Below are 18,005 nucleotides of genomic sequence, written 5' to 3'. Positions count from 1 at the left end.
CAATTTTGGTCCCCATTTCTAAAGAAAGATATACTGGCATTGGAGGCAATCCAGAGAAGGTTCACTAGGTTGATCCGGGGTAAGGAGGGATTTCTTATGAGGAGAGGTTGAGTAGTTTGAGCCTAAACTCATTGGAATTTAGAAGAATGAGAGGCGACTTATTGAAACATATAAGATTCTTAGGGGGCTTAACAGGGTAGATGCTGAGAGGTTGTTTCCCCTTGTAGGAGAGTCAAAGACCAGAGGGCATAATCTCAGAGTAAGGGGGTGCCCATTTAAGACAGAGATAAGGAGGAATTTCTTCTCTCAGAGGATAGTCAATCTGTGGAATTCTTTACCGCAGAGGGCTGTAGAGGCTGGGTCGTTAAATATATTCAAGGCTGAGATAGACAGGTTTTTAATCAGTGAGGGGATCAAGAGTTATGGGGAAAAGGCAGGAAAGTGGAGTTGAGGATTATCATACCTGCCATGATCTCATTGAATGGCGGAGCAGACTTGATGGGCCAAATGGCCTACTTCTGCTCCTATGTCTTATGATCTCTGATTTTAATGACCAGTTTTTAAAATTCATTTACAGAATGTGGGCATCACTAGCTAGGTCAGTATTTATTGCCCATCCCTAATTGCCCTTGAGAAGGTGGTGGTGAGCTTGCCTTCTTGAATTGCTGCAGTCCCTGTGATGTAGGTATACCCACAGTGCTATTAGGGAGGGAGTTCCAGGATTTTGACCCAACGGCAGTGAAGGAACGGCGATATATTTCCAAATCAGGATGGTGAGTGGCTTGGAGGGGAACTTCCAGGTGGTGGTGTTCCCATGTGACTGCTGTGAGTGGATGCCCTTTGGCTCATTAGGAGCGTCAAATCTGATGAACATGTGACAGGCCTTCATTGATGGAATGCCATATATGATATAGCTGTATCTCCTTCATTATTGCCTGCATTCCTAAATTCTACATTCCTATGTGTTACTCTTGAGATGCAGTGAATGTGATGTGAAGCCACTGAGTTCTAAGTTTCCCTTTAACAGTGCTAATGAAGCCATTGACTTTCAGTGGCTTTCACCGCAAGGAAGAATTCCTCCTTTCTTTCTAAGCAGACTCCTGTTCACTCCTGCGGCAACAAGAATTTAGAGCACGGCCCCAGAAAGGTCCCCCCTTGTTTGCCCTTCCCCCTCACTGCCATTCCACAGCCTTCCCTCCCCGTTGGCCCCCTTTTGTTCACCCTTCCCCCTCACTGCTATTCCACAGCCTTTCTTCCCGTTGGCCCCCTTGTGTTTGCCCTTCCCCCTCACTGCTATTCCACAGCCTTTCTTCCCCATTGCCCACCTGGTGTCCATCAACCCCACCCTTGCCTCACAGCCCACCCCCGGCTAGTTTCTGAACGTGGAGGCCTGCATGAGTGCCACAGCACAGTGGTGTTCTTCGGCACAATGTAGGCAAACAGCAGGGGCAGACCAACGCTACAGCCCCAACAGTCTGAAATTCATTGCAACAAGACTGGCGCCGCACTATGGCAGGCTATGTAAGTTTCACTCACCTCGAAGTTACCAGTGAACAGAGGTCCGAGTTGTGCACGCCACCCCTTTTCAAACGGATTTGAGGCCAACGTAATTTCTAGCTGGCATGACGCAAGATTGGAAGGCGTGACAAGATTCTGGTGAGCAGCTGTTTTAATGAGCATTCGTGAGATGTTAACGAATGCAAATGTCATTCACGCCACGAATCGGCAGGATAACCGACCTGCCATAAACCCATCGGTGGATTTCCGACTTTCTGCCTGCCGCTGGATTCTCCCCTCCTGCCTGCCATGAAACTCACTGCAGGCGGGATGGGAATATTCCGCCTAACGTTTCAGGCCAATGATCCTTCATCAGACCTGAAGCATAAACTCTTTTTTTCTCTCTCCACATATGTTGCCTGATCTACTGAGCATTTCCCAGATTTTCTGTTTTTATTTCAGATTTCTAGCATCTGCAGTATTTTATTTTTGTGCCAGGAATTCCTATTGGCAAACAATTTAACCTTTGGCTCATGATAAATGCCTCTTACTGACTAGGCAAGACTGAAACATCGATGATTATGCTCAACTATTGGCAACTCTGTCTTTTTTTGAGATGTTGATGTGTATCAAAGATCGATCTGGTGTTAAATTTCATCACATTATTGTCACTGACATGGCACTTGACACCCACTTACCTCTATTTATGCCTTTAGATCATCTACCTTATTGCAAATGCTACGCGCATTCAGGTAGAGTGCCATTAACTTTGTCTTTTTGACATCATTCCACATTCGAAGCATACTCAATGTTCTGCTTTGTTTCTCCTGCCTTCTGGTCTCACTACTACTTCCTGTTACCAATTTTATTTTCTTCCAATTTGGGTCACCCCTCATGTTCCCACCCCCCTGACAAGCTAGTTTAAACTCAACCCAACAGCACTAGTAAATCTCCCTGTGAGTGTATCAGTCCCAGTCCTGTTGAGATGTAACCAGTCCAGCTTGTGCAGGTCCCACCTGCTCCAGAACTGGTCCCAATGCCTCAGAAATTGGATGCCCTCCCTCCTAGGCGGAAGGACTCTATGCTAAAAAGATATGAAATCCAAGTGACATGATTGTGATGCAAGTGAAGAGTTAATCAACAGTTGGAAAGAGCTGACTATTTGTAATACTCTAAATTGGGGGTTTCAGGAACTCCATGGCTAATGAAAATGCTACTTTCACATTTCTGATAGGGAGAACTGTTTCAAGTAGTGGTGACTCACTGTGGCATGTCTGCCTGGCTATACGCTGGCATCTTCCCAATGGAGTGGATTTCAGATTACTGGCAGTAACACGACAGACGAGATTATGCATAAACTTCTGTTGGCTTTATTTGTGGCTTTGTTTTCAGAGGCGGGTAAAATAACATTGATAGTAAAGGTGAGCACTCTGCTTGGGACACACAAAAATATCAGTAACTGGCAGCAACAGCTAGTTAGGTCTGCTTGGACTGGTGCTTTGCATTCACCAGTGAGATGAAAACATGTTCTCGAAACTCAATTTCATCTGAAAACAAGCACACAAGGGGCTTGCTACACCTGCCTGAAAACTTAGTCACAAGGACCACAAAAAATTGGTGCTTGCAACTCATCATGAGTCAGGCACGAGACCAGTGAGACCCAGAGGGATTGGGAAATCAAGCTTTACTGATACTACTTAAAGCCAGCCAGCAGTGAACAGAGAACAAAAATGTCTGCAAGGAATCCTGACATGATTTCAAGATTCTCTGATGCTAATTTGAGGGGAGGCCCTGATTGAGGTATCTGCCACTCCCTCCCACCCAACCACCCTCCCCTTCTCCACCGCTGCTCACCCCAAGGGCATAGAGAGTCCTTCAGGCAATACCTTCGCTGTCAGTTGGACAATTTGCTGAGGAGGTCAATTTTAGATGGTTAGGACCTAGGGCATTGCTGAAATTCTGGGAAAAGTTCAATGACCCCACTGGTAATGTAACAATGCTGCTCTCTTATTTTCTGTGCAAGTCCCCCACCTTTAGTCTCCTAAGTCATAATACACCACTCCCCTTCTCCATTCACTCTCTAACAATCATTGCATTACACTTCCATCTCCTTGGATTCTCACACACACAGAAAAGCCAGCTCTTCAGAGGCAAAATCACATGCTAGCTCTGCTGCGGACATTGAGGGCCCAGGCTACCAAAGAAGCTTAATGGGCACACCAACAAAATGCTAGATGTACTGGGCTGCCAGCCAGCAAGAGTGAGTACAGCGGTTTAGAACATGGAGGAGACCAGCTCAAATGTCTGCCAACACTTTGTGCAGAGTACAGAGACCATTCTGTCCAATGAGGACTGAACAGTTATCTCCATAAAAATGACAGGGGTATCCGACATACTGTTGCCTCTGCTGACAGCTCTGACACTGCTGTCCTGGAAGCTCAGGCAGCTACCATTTTTTGTCCTGGCAGTCAAGGGTTTCCAGTCACATCATTCCTGCAGTCTGCTCCCTGTGGAGCACAGGGAGAGCTGAGGCACAGTCTCAGGAGAGTGGCCTTAGCTCCAAGGGAGCTTCTGTCTTTTCTCAGGAGGATGGCATATCTCCTCTAGCGCCACACACTACATCAGTGACCTTGTTACTACTACATAAGCAGCCAGATCAGATCAGACTGCCCCAGGCTAATGGTGGGATGCTGCAATCTGTAGCCGTTCCCTCAATAACTAGTGCTGTCCGAGGTCACCCACTTTGGCCATCTGAAGCGCCTTCATGGAAGGCAATCAGATGGTAGTTGTGACAACAGTGCAGATGAACATTGCAGGACTGCTGATGTACTGGAGATGGGTCAGATGAAATCCTCTTTTACAAGCTGTTCTCTGAAAGCTCTGATAGTTCGGGGCACTAGTTGACAATGCTGCTTATGCTCTTCCTCCCCATGCACTGCATGCAGTACAGGCGAGTGGGGGTAAGGACTTGCTTCATGTGATGGCAAAATTATGCAGTATGCAGCAGATGACCATAAATCTGGATGCCTGTTTGTAGCTGTACTGCAAAGTTCTTCCCAAATGGTGCAGACAATGGAAATGTTGCTTCAGCACAGCAATTGTCTGCTTGATGACATTTCTGGTGACAGTGGAGCTCTCATTGTAGACCAGCTTTGCAGCTGTGCCCAAGTGTCTGACAGGGGTCAGGAGCCAGGTCTGAAAGGGATATCTCTTGTCTTGTAGCCAGCCTGTGACCAGATGGCCTGATTGAAACAAAGGTGCCACAACGTGTTTTTCCTGCCAGTTAACACTGAGTTGTTGGGCAAGTTCATCACATGGTGTGGCAGCCGAATAACATAAAAGGCCCCCACCACAAGTGAAAAGCACTCATTTAAATATTCTAATCACAAATTTTGTCAAGTATCTGGAACTTATATGAAGCAGCCCAAACCATAATGGCCATAGGTGCCTCACCCATCATATTGAAGTCTGAGGTACCAGTTTGGTGCCTGAAAAACAAGTCTTGCAGGCCCATGTCAATGACGAGGTACTGCCTTTACAGCCAGGAAATGCATGCTGCGCCTATACATTATAGCATAACTGGCGAAGGCAGACTGCTGCTGCAATGTAAATGGATGGTAACACATTCAGCAAGTCACCAGCTGTAAAATGCACTCTGCCTTGTGATACTAGTGTAACGATGATATCGCCATAGTAACAGATTGTGTTCAACAGTAAGTAGAGGTGTTAACATTTAATTGCATCCGGATAAGCATTGATAAATGAAGGATTAAGTCTCGGTTCAAGGGACATAACTGCAGTGGGTTTGATACTAAATTATGTGTGAAAGCCTTAAAATGAGTGTCCTGAGTTATGAGGCTGGTAAAGGTGCATGTCTTATACCGCACAGGAGATGCCATTTGTCTTTAACAACAACTAATGAAGATAAAGCAGTGACTCAACTGTGGCAAGACTCATTTAATTAAGTTAGTAAAAGGAATGTTAAATCATTAAAATACGTCAGCAGCAAAGCAATTTGTAAGTATAGTCAGTAATAACATTATTTATATGGTCTGTTTATAGGTTACGATAGTGCAATAGGCTAATTTTTAATTCCTTAAACAAACGGAATTTTCATGGTGTCAGTGTGAGACTAGCTGAGAGATAGGCAAGGCTGGCAGACTTTTGTTGCCTGCATACTTTGCCTCACTCTCTCGCTCAGGAAAATGAAGTTCTCTGCACATATCCACGCTTGCATGCATGAGCAAAGCCCCACTGAATGCTTGGTAAATGTTAAATATTAGCAAGTAGACAACTGTCCTTGAAATTATATCTTGTGTACACAGCTGAGTTTGACAAAAAAATTTCCATTTTGGATATGTCTACTGTTGACAATTCAGCTGAGATTAATCATATCTAGGCTCTTGTTAAGTGCTACTGATGACAATGCTTCAATAGCAACGCACCTCACAGAGACAAGTTCAGGCTGGCTACGTCACTTGTTGGAATTAATTGTGCTGGATTTTCCACTGAGTAGTGGAGTTAACGTCTGATTTTCAGTAAGTTTAAGCCTCAAGTAATAGCAATTGTGAGGGAAAGTATATATTATTACTGGCAAGGCAAAGAATAGGATAAATATAAAAAGGATGGCAGGAATAATAAATCACTTCTAAAGTTTCCACTATTAATGAAACAGCCAGCCAAACAGGTTTTATTTTGAAAGGCGGTGATCACAATCAATTGTCCAGTTTATAGGAGGGCATATATGCATCAAAGGAGTTTCAAGCCATTTTTTTATTACTCTGACCAGTCTGATCTTTCCATTAGCAAGGGAAATTACCTGTGAAGTTTAATGTTCTGATTTATTGCTGTCAGTACACCATAATGTCTGCTTACAATGTGCCAACCTCAGCTCAGTGGCAGTCTTTCATGAGTTCAAGCCTCACTCCAAAGACTTGGGTACGTAGTATGGGCTGACACTTCAGTGCAGTACTGCAGGAGTGCTGCACTGTCAGGTATGCTTCTTTTGGATATTAAACCAAGGCCCTGTCTGTCCTCTCAGTTGGATGTAAGAGATCCCTGTTCAAAGCACTGTTCAAAGACACAGGAGCATTCTCCTGGGGAAAAGATTTTGGGTTGGCGAGCAGGGGCGGGACCTGCTTACCGATGTGTAAAATGACACACGGTGATGACGGTTGGATCCCGATGTCACCGCGCGTCATTTAGATTGTCAGTTTGGCAGGTGCGCAGCCGACTCAGCTGCGCACCCGCTGAACTGTCAAAGGCCTATTAAGGCCATTAAGAAAGTAATTAAAGTTGTTAACAATGCTGCCCCGTCCAACCTTAAGGTTGGTGGGCAGGCGAAGAGCCCAGGCAGCCTTCACATTTTTCATGAAAACTCATCCACGGGCAGGATGAGGTTTCATGAAGGGTTTATTAATTAAATAAAAAATTTTGAAAAAACTAATGGACATGTCCCAGCTCATGTGACAGGTTCACATGAGGGGACATGTCCTTAATTTTTTTTTTACCTTTCTTCAATGTTTCATAAGTGAAAGTAATCTCCCTGAGGCGCCTCCGTGCGCGCAGGGAGAGCATAGTGCTTCCGGGGGTGTGTCATGCTGGGCAGGCCTTAATTGGCCCGCCCACATAAAATGGTGGTGCGGCCCCGATCGGGGGCTCCAATCAGGTTCGCGTCCACCCCCGCACAACCCCCGAGACGAGGGGAAATTTCTGCCCCTGGTGTCCTGACAAGTATTCATCACTCAACCAACTTATCTAAAACATATCATCTGGTCATTATTTTATTGCCATTCATGGGACTTTTCTGTGTGCAAATTGGCTTCCAGGTTTCCTGACATAACAATAGTGACTACACATCACAAAGTACGAAAAGGACTGATCATCCTGAAGTGCTATATAAATGAGCTTTTTTCTTTTCTAGGCTTTAGAAAAATCAAAAAGAAATTTGCTTAATCATCTATACCTTTTTTTTTTGCTTCTTATGCTTTCCAATAGCTCATGAGTAAAAGAAACCCGAAACACTTGTAAGCTCACACAGATCTCAATGAGAAGACATACTCTTCCATTCTCATACTATCCAATGCCTCCAACAACCAACATATAAGCTAATGCAGGACACCTGCTAATCAGAGTAAGTAATGTATGGGCTGCACATGAAGATGAAGCAGCAGCAGGGGAGATGAGGGTCCAACCTGTAGGTCAGCTACACATTCACCTACCAAAGTTCCAGCAATAAGTAAAGCCCCTGAGCGACCTATGAAGAAAACCATCTGCATACTGCAAAATGCCAACAAGAACCTACTGTAGCACCTCTTCCTTATCCTCACAAAGTCCCACACTTCTGGATTAGGGATGAACACAGCCAGGTCAAGGCAATCCTTACCCTAAGGTGGAAAACTGTACAATGTGTTCACTTATCTGCAAGCATTATAAAATATGTACCACAACATGCACTCTGCATGAAATGCATGCTAATTTCTTGCATATTAAATTAAAAACCACACATAGAGCCAGTGACCTATGAAGAACAGACTGTTTACATCTAGACAAAAGCCCAACAAGGGAAATAAAGAATTGTAAATTGCTGCTTCTCAATAATAAGTGACTAACACTAACTGTTCTCTGTACACTGAATAAGATGTGTTATTCTGTACCAATCTACCTCTACAAAAAGAGATAGTGAATGAATTTTGAAATGTCCTAGTAGACTGCATTACAAGTAGTTACCACTTACTGCAATTGTTTATAAAATCCAGGAATTGATAAGGAGAATGTTTGAGCCTAAACTTGAGAACTAAGTAGATGGGGTTGACATATTACAGTTACAGTACATAGGGTGAATTCAAAACTGGGGCTTGGAATTACACATTTTATTCCCTACCTCAACATCCACTAATCAGATGCTCAAAACACAGATGACCAAATGCTCGGTAAAAACAGAAGAACGTTCATTTAATCTAGTGCTCAACTGTGGCAGATAAATTACTTTGCTTCACTGAATTTAAAAAAAACTAGAAACCCAAAGGTATGCAAGCTCTGTATATTTCAAATCACTAACAGACTAGAATAATATTAAGTATGCAATGATTTAAAAAAAGTATTCTCATGACTTGCCTCTTGAATGAGATGTCAAGTTTCTAAGCCAGGAGAGAAAAATATCTGGAGTTCATAAAGGTTGCTTTCTGGGCTTAAATTTGCATAAATTGAATGCAGAATTCAAGGGTGCAAGAATGCTGAGCATTGAGGAAGAAATTTAAATTGTTTATCTTTTGTAACCAAACGCATTAGTAAAACGTTAAATCAAATGCCAAAAGTCAAAAAAATTGTTTTTAAAAAATATTATCAGAAACCCGGCTGGAGTGCCAAGCCACATTTGTACCGGCAAGTTTGCAAAGGGCGGGGGAGATGAAGGGGTAAATCAATAAACAAAGATTAAAATACAAGGCCAGTCTTTCAAAGCTTGTGGATTATAGGAGAAAGGGAGATAATATATGGCATATATCTCAATTAGTTGCTCGATTGACCACACAAGATGAAAATGAACCAGAAACAACACATTCGGACCCTGGCTTAAATAAGAGATAATTTGCAATTCAGTACAATACGTAAGTGAGCAATATATTTTCATATGCAAATGACAATCAGCTCTAATTGATAAAACAAAAAAAAACTCAAGGAACTACCTTAATTACTCTGCTCATTAAATTAATTTAGAGCAGGATTTAAAATAAATCAAATATTTTAGCAGTAAGCAGCATTACCCGAGAAGTAATTTTGAATACTCGTTTTTTCAGTCAGTAATAAAATGAGAATAACTGTTTTTATTAATTTTCAATCTATTAAAATATCTCCACTCTGCATTGTGCATTACCAATGACTGGTGACCTATACCACTTCTGTGGTTTCTCAAAGTAACTGCATTCCGTTCTGTTGTTAGTTGCAGCATGCACATTAATTACTTGAAGAATCTCATGTTAATTGAATGGAGGGTATTTTTACAGAGGCATGATTTACAATGGATTTTGTGTCTTATAACATTTATAACAGGGGTTGGTTGGTTTACTAACAAACAACAGGTTGCACTGGTGAGAGTTATCAAAAAAAAGACATTTAAGGTGCATTGTGTCCTTGTGGGTCTCACTTTACACAATACTGCTTTCATAATGGAAGATTACTTATAAATATTGTGGGTCCACAATTTAATCATTAACTCTGCTGTCATTTGCCATCTTAAGAAATCCCATTAGTAGCTTTATCAAAAGATCCTTTGTGGATTCAGCAATAGCTCAACCAAGCTTTGTTTCTCTGAAGTTATCATTGCTGGATAGTAAGTTTACTGCTATGAGACAGTACCTTCCTTAAATGATGAGGATTTAATCATAATTCATGATTGCGATTCATCAGAAAAGCTGTTATAAATATTATAATTGAGCACAGCTAATAAGTGCCTGGCTGAAATCCACAAAATGGTGATCATGACTTTAATGACGTTTGCTGATTTCAAAATAAACAAATTAAGGAGGGCGGGAAGGCAAATAATGAATAATAATCATTAATCTCCACGCACTCTTCAAGAAGCAGCTACACAGACAAACATACAGAGTGCCTGAGTCATTGAATATATTCAGGGCCAAGTTTGACAGGGAGTAAAGGGTTAAGGGGACAAGGCAGGAAAGCGGAGTTAAGGCCAATCAGCTCAGGTCAATCAGATCAGCCATGACCTTACTGAATGGTGAAGTAGGCTCAAGGGGCTGAATGGCTTACTCCTGCTCCCATTTCTTATGTTCTTATCAAGGCATCTGTGGCACCCTGATAAGTAAACATGCCCATGGTGCTTAAAGGGCTAACAATTACATCACTGCTGCTGACTTTGCAAAGCGTTAACCAGCAGTCACATAGTGCATTTTAATTGAGATATTGTTGTTAGTACAATTCGGTGTCTTTGATTGCACATCTATCATCATCAATTAAGGCCCCTGTGCACTGCAATGCATTCAAGGCAATTTGAATCTCATTATTGTTTTAATAGACATTGAAATGATGCAAAAGTCCTATTATTCCCCTAAGGTTTAAAATGGCAGGAGTCTCGTATTTCCTCTTTTGGTGAAGGCTGATGGTGCAATGTACTTATTAAAAAAAATAAAATAATTAGTCTTTGAAATCTTTTCCCAGTTTTCTCATCTCTCCTCAAGATGCTGACTCTGCACAGGCACCACTGCCCTCTCAAGTAGCCATTTTCACATGAGAACTTTCACTCGGCGTGGTTTTTGTTTCACCGGTCGGCTGCCCGATATTACCGGTGTCAGGCCCGATTGATCGATATTGAGAGCCAGGCCTCACTAACATAGTGTGTGTGAGGTGTTGCATTTATTGCATGGCACAAAAGTGTGAGGTGTTGCATTTTGGAAGGACAAACCAAGGTAGGACATACACAGTAAATGGTAGGGCACTGAGGAGTGCGGAGGAACAAAGGGATCTGGGAGTTCAGATACATAATTCCCTGAAAGTGGCGTCACAGGTAGACAAGGTTGTAAAGAAAGCTTTTGGCATACTGGCCTTCATAAATCAAAGTTTTGAGTATAGGAGTTGGGATGTTATGGTGAGGTTGTATAAGACATTGGTGAGGCCAACTTTGGAGTATTGTGTGCAGTTCTGGTCGTCTAACTACAGGAAGGATATCAGTAAGATTGAGAGAGTGCAGAGAAGACTTACTAGGATGTTGCCGGGTCTTCAGGAGTTGAGTTACAGGGAAAGATTAAACAGGTTAGGACTTTATTCCTTGGAGCGTGGAAGAATGAGGGGAGATTTGATAGAAGTTTACAAAATTATGAGGGGTATAGACAGAATAAATGCGAGTAGGCTCTTTCCACTTAGATTAGGAGAGATAAACACGAGAGGACATGGCTTTAGGGTGAAAGGGGAAAGGTTTAGGGGGAACATTAGGGGGAACTTCTTCACTCAGAGTGGTGGGAGTGTGGAACGAGCTGCCATCTGACGTGGTAAATGCGGGCTCACTCTTAAGTTTTAAGAATAAATTGGATAGATACATGGATGGGAGAGGTCTGGGGTTATGGACTGGGTGCAGATCAATGGGACTAGCGGAATAATATTTCGGCACAGACTAGAAGGGCTGAATGGCCTGTTTTTCTGTGCTGTAGATTTCTATGGTTCTATAAGGAAGCTGGCACCTTGCTGCAGCCCATCTGCTCGATTACTACTATAACAGGTGCCCAACTGGCCTTCAGTGCTGGAAAAAGTCCAGGGTTGGGACTCAGTATGACAGGGTTCTTTGGAAGCAAGACAAGCACACCAGCCCCACAAAAATAGGTAAAGGCTTAACTTTGAATACCTCTTCAGCTGGTCTGGCTGCTGATACTGGGCAAAGTCCTAAAATGGCATTGGGTCCCATTAGTAAAGCAATTTAATTACTAAATTAGATGCGCACTCGTTTCTGGTGGCTGCCTGAGCCTTCTTTTTGAGAATGCTGGAGAAAATGCAAAGGCCAGATTGAAAGTTCTTCCCTGCTATTTTCACAGCTCCACTGTCCTATTTCCATCAGGGAGAAGATCGGCTCAAACTTTCCTCCTGCGAATGTGGCGAGGTCATTCAATCACAAACAGCACCAGAACTTAGCCCCATGTCCACTCATGGATACTTTACAGCAGGGGCCACAAGGTATGATCAAGAGCGATAGCCTTGACTAATTTTGCCCTGCCTTGACGGAGGGTGTTCAGGTCGTAGCATCCATACTGGCAGCCTGGCTAAATGCAGGACACAGACACCAGAGAGGGGATTGAAAGTGGGGCCTTTCTGCTCCAGGCTGTTCAGTTGCTGAATGGGCAGTGCATATACCTACTGAGATACTGGGTTACTAAATGAGGCACTTCATTCTTGCAAATTTGTGATGATGGATGGAGAATATTACCACTTGAAATCTAAGTAAATTCTATCTCTGCTATTATTGGCTATTGCTTGCTAGCGAGGATGATTGTTTTGCATGAATCGAAGGTGGCTACTGTGGCCGATTCGGGAACAGCTTTAACTTTTATTTATTTCTCAGTATCTTATTAAAATAACTGATGGATGTCTCATGTAATTGCATGTGAAGATAGCTACTTCTCAGTGAGCATCTCTTCGTTTTCCAGAAAAACCAAGATCCCACCCACAGCATTTCTATCTCCCTTCACCTGCGACACCAGCAACAGGTTTCCTCTCTCCCTCTCCCACTCTTTCCTCCCAAAGTCAAAAGGGTCTATTTTAACTCTTTTTTTCTGTCTCTGAGCTTGAATGGTGAGGCCCGAGAAGCCCCTGACATCAGGCCTTGGGCCTCATTTCCGTTGAACTGTTGAGCTGCGGAGGGGAACTGGCAGTGCAGTGGAAGATCGGGCCACTGGTCACAGTAGCCTTCAGGTAAGTGAAAAAGGGCCAGGAAGGGTTAAGTGGGTGGTTGTGGGGAGAGGCAGTAGCAGCGACTGGGGGCGTCCTCCACATTCAGATAAGTATATTTTGTGAGCCTGACCTTGTTGGTTATGGTTAAGACCTCTTGTTAGGCCTCAAGTAGGCAATATTTACCTGGGTGTGCCAGCCCTGGTGGAGTGTAGCATTGGGAGAATAACGTGCTTTCACTCTGTATGTTGGAGATTCAGCTTCCTGTATTACTTGAAATGTTACAACTGAAAACCAAACATGCTTCTAGGCTTAACAGTGAACAAGGGGAAAGGGTACACTTCATAGCACCAGAGTGTTACTTACGTAAGCAATTTGGTAGAGATCGGTCCCACAGACCATTTGCTTGACAGGTAAGCACGGCTGAGCCAAGGAGGTAGAAGCTCCATTTACACTGGTACACCACACTGCTGCCAAACTTAAAGCTTTGCTGGTAATTCTGTTGTCCTTGGCGAACGGCATTTTCCACAAGCCCAGGATCTGAACAGTTCATCACTGCAATTCAACAGAATATATCAATTCTAATTAAATCAGAAACTAGCAGGACATAAGAATGTTAAAACAATCCAGTGGTTTTGGTGAACAGATGGAGAGACAAGATGGCTTTTTGGAGAGGTGCATGCAGTTTTATTTTGCATGTATACACTGGGATGTGGGAGCTTGCCTACCTGCATTGTCTATTGGAAAAGTATGCCCAGGAAAAATACCCTTTTTCATTCTGTGCTGCGGGAGTGAGGTTCATCATACCAGAAGTAAATGACCTCACATACCCACAGCATCACAAACATTTTGTCTGCAGCTGCTGGAAAATGTTGCAAAATAATTATAAAGAGTCAAATAATGAAATTTGTTTAGGAGTTGGATTTAATTCTAAATTTAGCTAAATCTTTTTTCCTGCCTTACTTTCAGTCTTACACTTAACCTCCTAATTTTTAACTGAAGACCCCTGACATTTGAATTACATCTTCACCTTTATTTGCTTTAGTCAATGAACTGTCAAACCAGCATTCATAACCAACATCAATGTCTCTCTGTGTCAAATGATAGCAGCAGGCACAGATTTACATAGAATTACATGCAATATTCAGCATAAAAACAGGCCATTCGGCCCAACCAGTCCAGGCTGGCATTTGGATTCCACTTGAACCTCCTCCCATTCTTCCTCATCTAACTCTCTCATAACCCTCTAATTCCTTCTCCTTCATATGCTTATCTACCTTCCCCTTAAATGGATCTATACTATTTACAATGTATCTACACCATCCACAGCTTGGCTGGTAGCACATCTGTCTGAGTCAGAAGGCCATCCCCCTGCCCACACTCTAGAAACTCAAGCACATAATCTAGGTTGACACTCAATGCAGTACTGAGGGAGTGCTGCACTGTCAGAGATACCTTATTTCGGATGAAACATTTAGATGAGGCCCCTTTCTGCCAAGTTTAATTAATGTGGCATTCAAACGGCACTACTACCAGTACCTATGGTGTAAAACTCCAAATCACATCTTTGATAAGGTGCCACTCTTCACTGCGAACACCTAGTAGCCTGTTCCACAATTGATAGAAAGGAGTGTATTGTTCTTATGCTATGAATATTTCAAACACATGTCACAATGGCAATAAGAAAGTACACCGCGGGAGAATATTTTCTTTGTTTATTATTTGTTCCACCATCCTGAGTAAATCTTTATAAAGCAAGTTTACCGCTGAGCGTCAAAGGAAACTTTCTTCCATTGTTTTGGAGCAGGCATTGTACACTAGGATGGGCCCTCAATTTAACTAGATTGCAATGAATCCAAAGTCTGCCATCTAAATTCATCTTGGGTAGGTGTACAAAATGGGCAATCAGCAACCTGTCGTTTCCAGTAAGGATTAATGTCCTTTTGGCTTTCTGTTTATCCCCCTTTATTAATAATAGGTGGTTGCTATGCAATGGGCCCTTATGTTTAAGGTATTCTGTGCGTAACACTGAAACATTGACATTAAGCCCTGTAACTGGCTAATGCACTAACTGTGTTTCTTTCTGTGCATTTGGTATTAGCAGCTGAAAGACAGCAATGGTCAGTGATTTTTATTTTTAGTTGCCTTTCTCTTTGAATTTATTATTTCTGCTGCCCAAGGTGATTCTCATGGTTAATTTCTCTTGAGATTTATTAATGGGCTTGCATTTGAAGCATCTATTTCTACCGTGATTTAGTGAGGATTGTCTATCCAAGATATTTGCTTCCCTTAAGACCCAGAAAATCCTCAGCATCTGCTTATTTCCTTACCTAGGAAGTTCTAAGCTCCAAATGTTCCTTTCTCTTGTGATCCAGTGAGGACTAGGAGTGTATTTCTCTGGTGAACTAATGCAGTCCATGTGTGCATGTGAGCCCCTTAATCTGCTAATCCCATGAAGCCCGAGTTCATGAGATTCAACTCCTTTGGGGCCTACTGACTATAATTGGACCAAAGGTATTGTTTCTCCCTATAATCTAGCCAACTTTTACTTCAGCATCTGTCCACTTGCTAAGTAGACACGCATCCAACTCTTCATGATCCCTGTGCTTACTTAATTACCATATATACTCGTGTAAAGGGCGATGGCATGTAAAAGCTGATCCCCCGATTTTGAGCCCAAAAATCTTAATTTTTCATTTACCTCCTGTAAAAGTTGACACTCGTTTGTCAGTGATGCCCAAAAACTTTAGAACAAAAGTGTAATCCTGGAGAAGTTAATGATTCAATTTCATTGTAAACGTATAAATACTAATGAAAATGAGTACCAGTGAATAAATGTTAGGTAATCAATATGGTTGAAATTTACAGAGTTGGTAATGTTATAAAATAAATAGACATTAGATCATTGATAGATCTTTAGGGGAGAATTTTCTCCCCGTTGGGCGGGAGTGGGCGCGGAGCCGATTGCCGCCTGCGATCAGCTGCGTGCTGCCATTTTACATGGGCGGGCCAATTAAGGCCCGTCCAGCGCGACGTGCACCCAGAAGCGCTCAGTGCTACCTGTGTGGGCTGCCTCAGGGAGATTAATTTAATAATAAATCATTGGAAAAAAATATATAATTACTCAGACATGTCCCCTCATGCGACATTGTCACATGAGCTGGGACATGTTTATAAATTTTCATAAGACATTTTATTTAATTAATAAATGCTTCATGAAACCTCATCCCGCCTGTGGATGAGATTTCATGAAAAATGCGAAGGCCACCTGGGCTCTTCGCCTGCCCGCCAACCTTAAGGTTGGACGGGCTATCCTGACAATCACTTTAATTTGTTAATTAATGGCCGAAACAGGCCTTTGACAGTTCAGCAGGCGCGCAGCCGACTCCGGCGCGTGCCCACCGAACTGAAGATCGGATTGACACGTGGTGACATCGGGACGCATGCCCAACGTCACCGCGCATCATTTTACGCGTCGGCGTGTGGGGCCCGTCCTCACATGCCAAATGGAAGATTTAGATGCCTTAGTGTTGCTGGTTTTTACTTTATTCCATTGCAATAGTTTTTTTTGGATTTTACTTGGACTCAAATCAAGCAAGTCAAGCCTTCAAAAACATTACCCTTGTAAAAATCGACCCCATGACTTTTGGCGTAAAATAATTGCTCTCAAAAATTTGACTTTTACATGGGTATGTCTGGTACTTCCTGGCAGACTCTGACAATTATGTACTGGTGGTTTTTTTCAGGGACAGTTATTGATTAGCCTTAATGCTGCAAAATATAGAATGACAATATCTGTTGCCCCCACCCCCATCAAATATTCTCCATACAAATAAAAGCATTGATTATGTCACTGTAATAATAGTAAATGCATGTTCAGTTTATTCTAGTGAATAAAGCTGAATTACCTGGGGATTGTCAATCCTTCCCCAAAACCCCTTTTTGAGAAAAGATTTAGCACTGAATCCTTTTGGCAAAGCAGAATTCACATGGGACATTTACTGAGTTAATTTAGGCAGTTGATAACAACATTACTCGTGATATTTCAACATCACATGCATGGCCTGTGATGCATAAAAGATAATCAGAATACCTGCCAAATAGGCAATTTATCTCAATGTTTGTATCACAGCTATGAAACGTTCATGCCCATGATGCTTTAATCAATATTCTCCTAATTCACCATTTTGAAAGTGCACTGGGCTGTGAAACAAATTCTGTTTTTATACACTACACTCATCCAATTTATCTCCTTGTACCCAAACAAACATAAAATAAGCAGTATGTAAATATGATTTCACTGGCATAAAGGCTTTTCAGGAGCAACTGAATTTGGAATAGTGGTTTCACACAGTCGCCAGTGTCAACAGTCATCCCATCATTTTCATTTTAATCAGATTTGAATTAATGTTATGAGTACAACAGATATAAACAGTTTAGATGCATTATTCAGGTATTCTGCTAGTCAAAGGTCTTCCTATGGTTTGTTTACATAACAAACTCTGATTGCATTTTCGGCATCCCTGATATTTAGTTGAGGGTAAGCTGTTGATTTGCAAGCCTGTCACTGGCGGCAGCTTCAACTGCAGAATTAGCCACTCTGCACTGAATGTGGCTGTGCTGTTTCCTCCAGCAAAGAATCAGCAGAAGGTACAATGCTTGGCCACTACTCCTCTGCAATCGCCACTCGCTGCCATTCTCTTCCTGCTGAGAGTGGACGTAGATATCAGGGCAGCTCCAACAGCCAAATGTGAAAATTAAAGTAGTTCTTGTGTTGCTGCTCATGCTGTTTTAAACCTCTCCCGCCATACAAAGCATAGAACAGATGCTTCTACTTGAAAGTAGAGTGCTTAAATACAAGAATCCTGTATTCAGTCAGGAAATTTTAAGTTTTGAAGCAAACTTGAGGGGGTTGTATTTTAGGCCGGTGTGCCAGTTTCCCAGTTCTGTCTGCTCCCAGGCATTTTCATGGAGGCGGATTGGTGGTGGGGGTGGGGGGGGAGCAGGGCTAGCCGCCTGCAAGTGACAGGTAGCCAATTCATGTCGAACATGACCCTTCTTCAGAAGAGTCATATTGGACTCAAAATGATAATGCCATTTCTCTCGCCACGGATGCACTT

The 18,005-nt window shown here is 42.5% G+C and overlaps 1 protein-coding gene across 1 annotated transcript in view; it reads right to left on the bottom strand.

Annotated features, from left to right (window-relative positions):
• The window catches only part of LOC144680673 (CUB and sushi domain-containing protein 1-like), a 2,611,816-nt gene that overhangs the window by 121,510 nt on the left and 2,472,301 nt on the right, over positions 1 to 18,005 (bottom strand). The window contains exon 55 of the mRNA XM_078541910.1: positions 13,252 to 13,440. Coding sequence (XP_078398036.1) covers positions 13,252 to 13,440 — 189 coding nt within the window. The remainder of the gene's footprint in view (positions 1 to 13,251; positions 13,441 to 18,005) is intronic.

The sequence above is a fragment of the Cetorhinus maximus genome, chromosome 5 (assembly GCF_964194155.1).
Source record: "Cetorhinus maximus chromosome 5, sCetMax3.hap1.1, whole genome shotgun sequence".
Classification (NCBI taxonomy): Eukaryota; Metazoa; Chordata; class Chondrichthyes; order Lamniformes; family Cetorhinidae; genus Cetorhinus; species Cetorhinus maximus.
The sequence above is the reverse complement of the archived record's forward strand: the minus strand, read 5'-3'. Positions and strand labels throughout refer to the sequence as shown.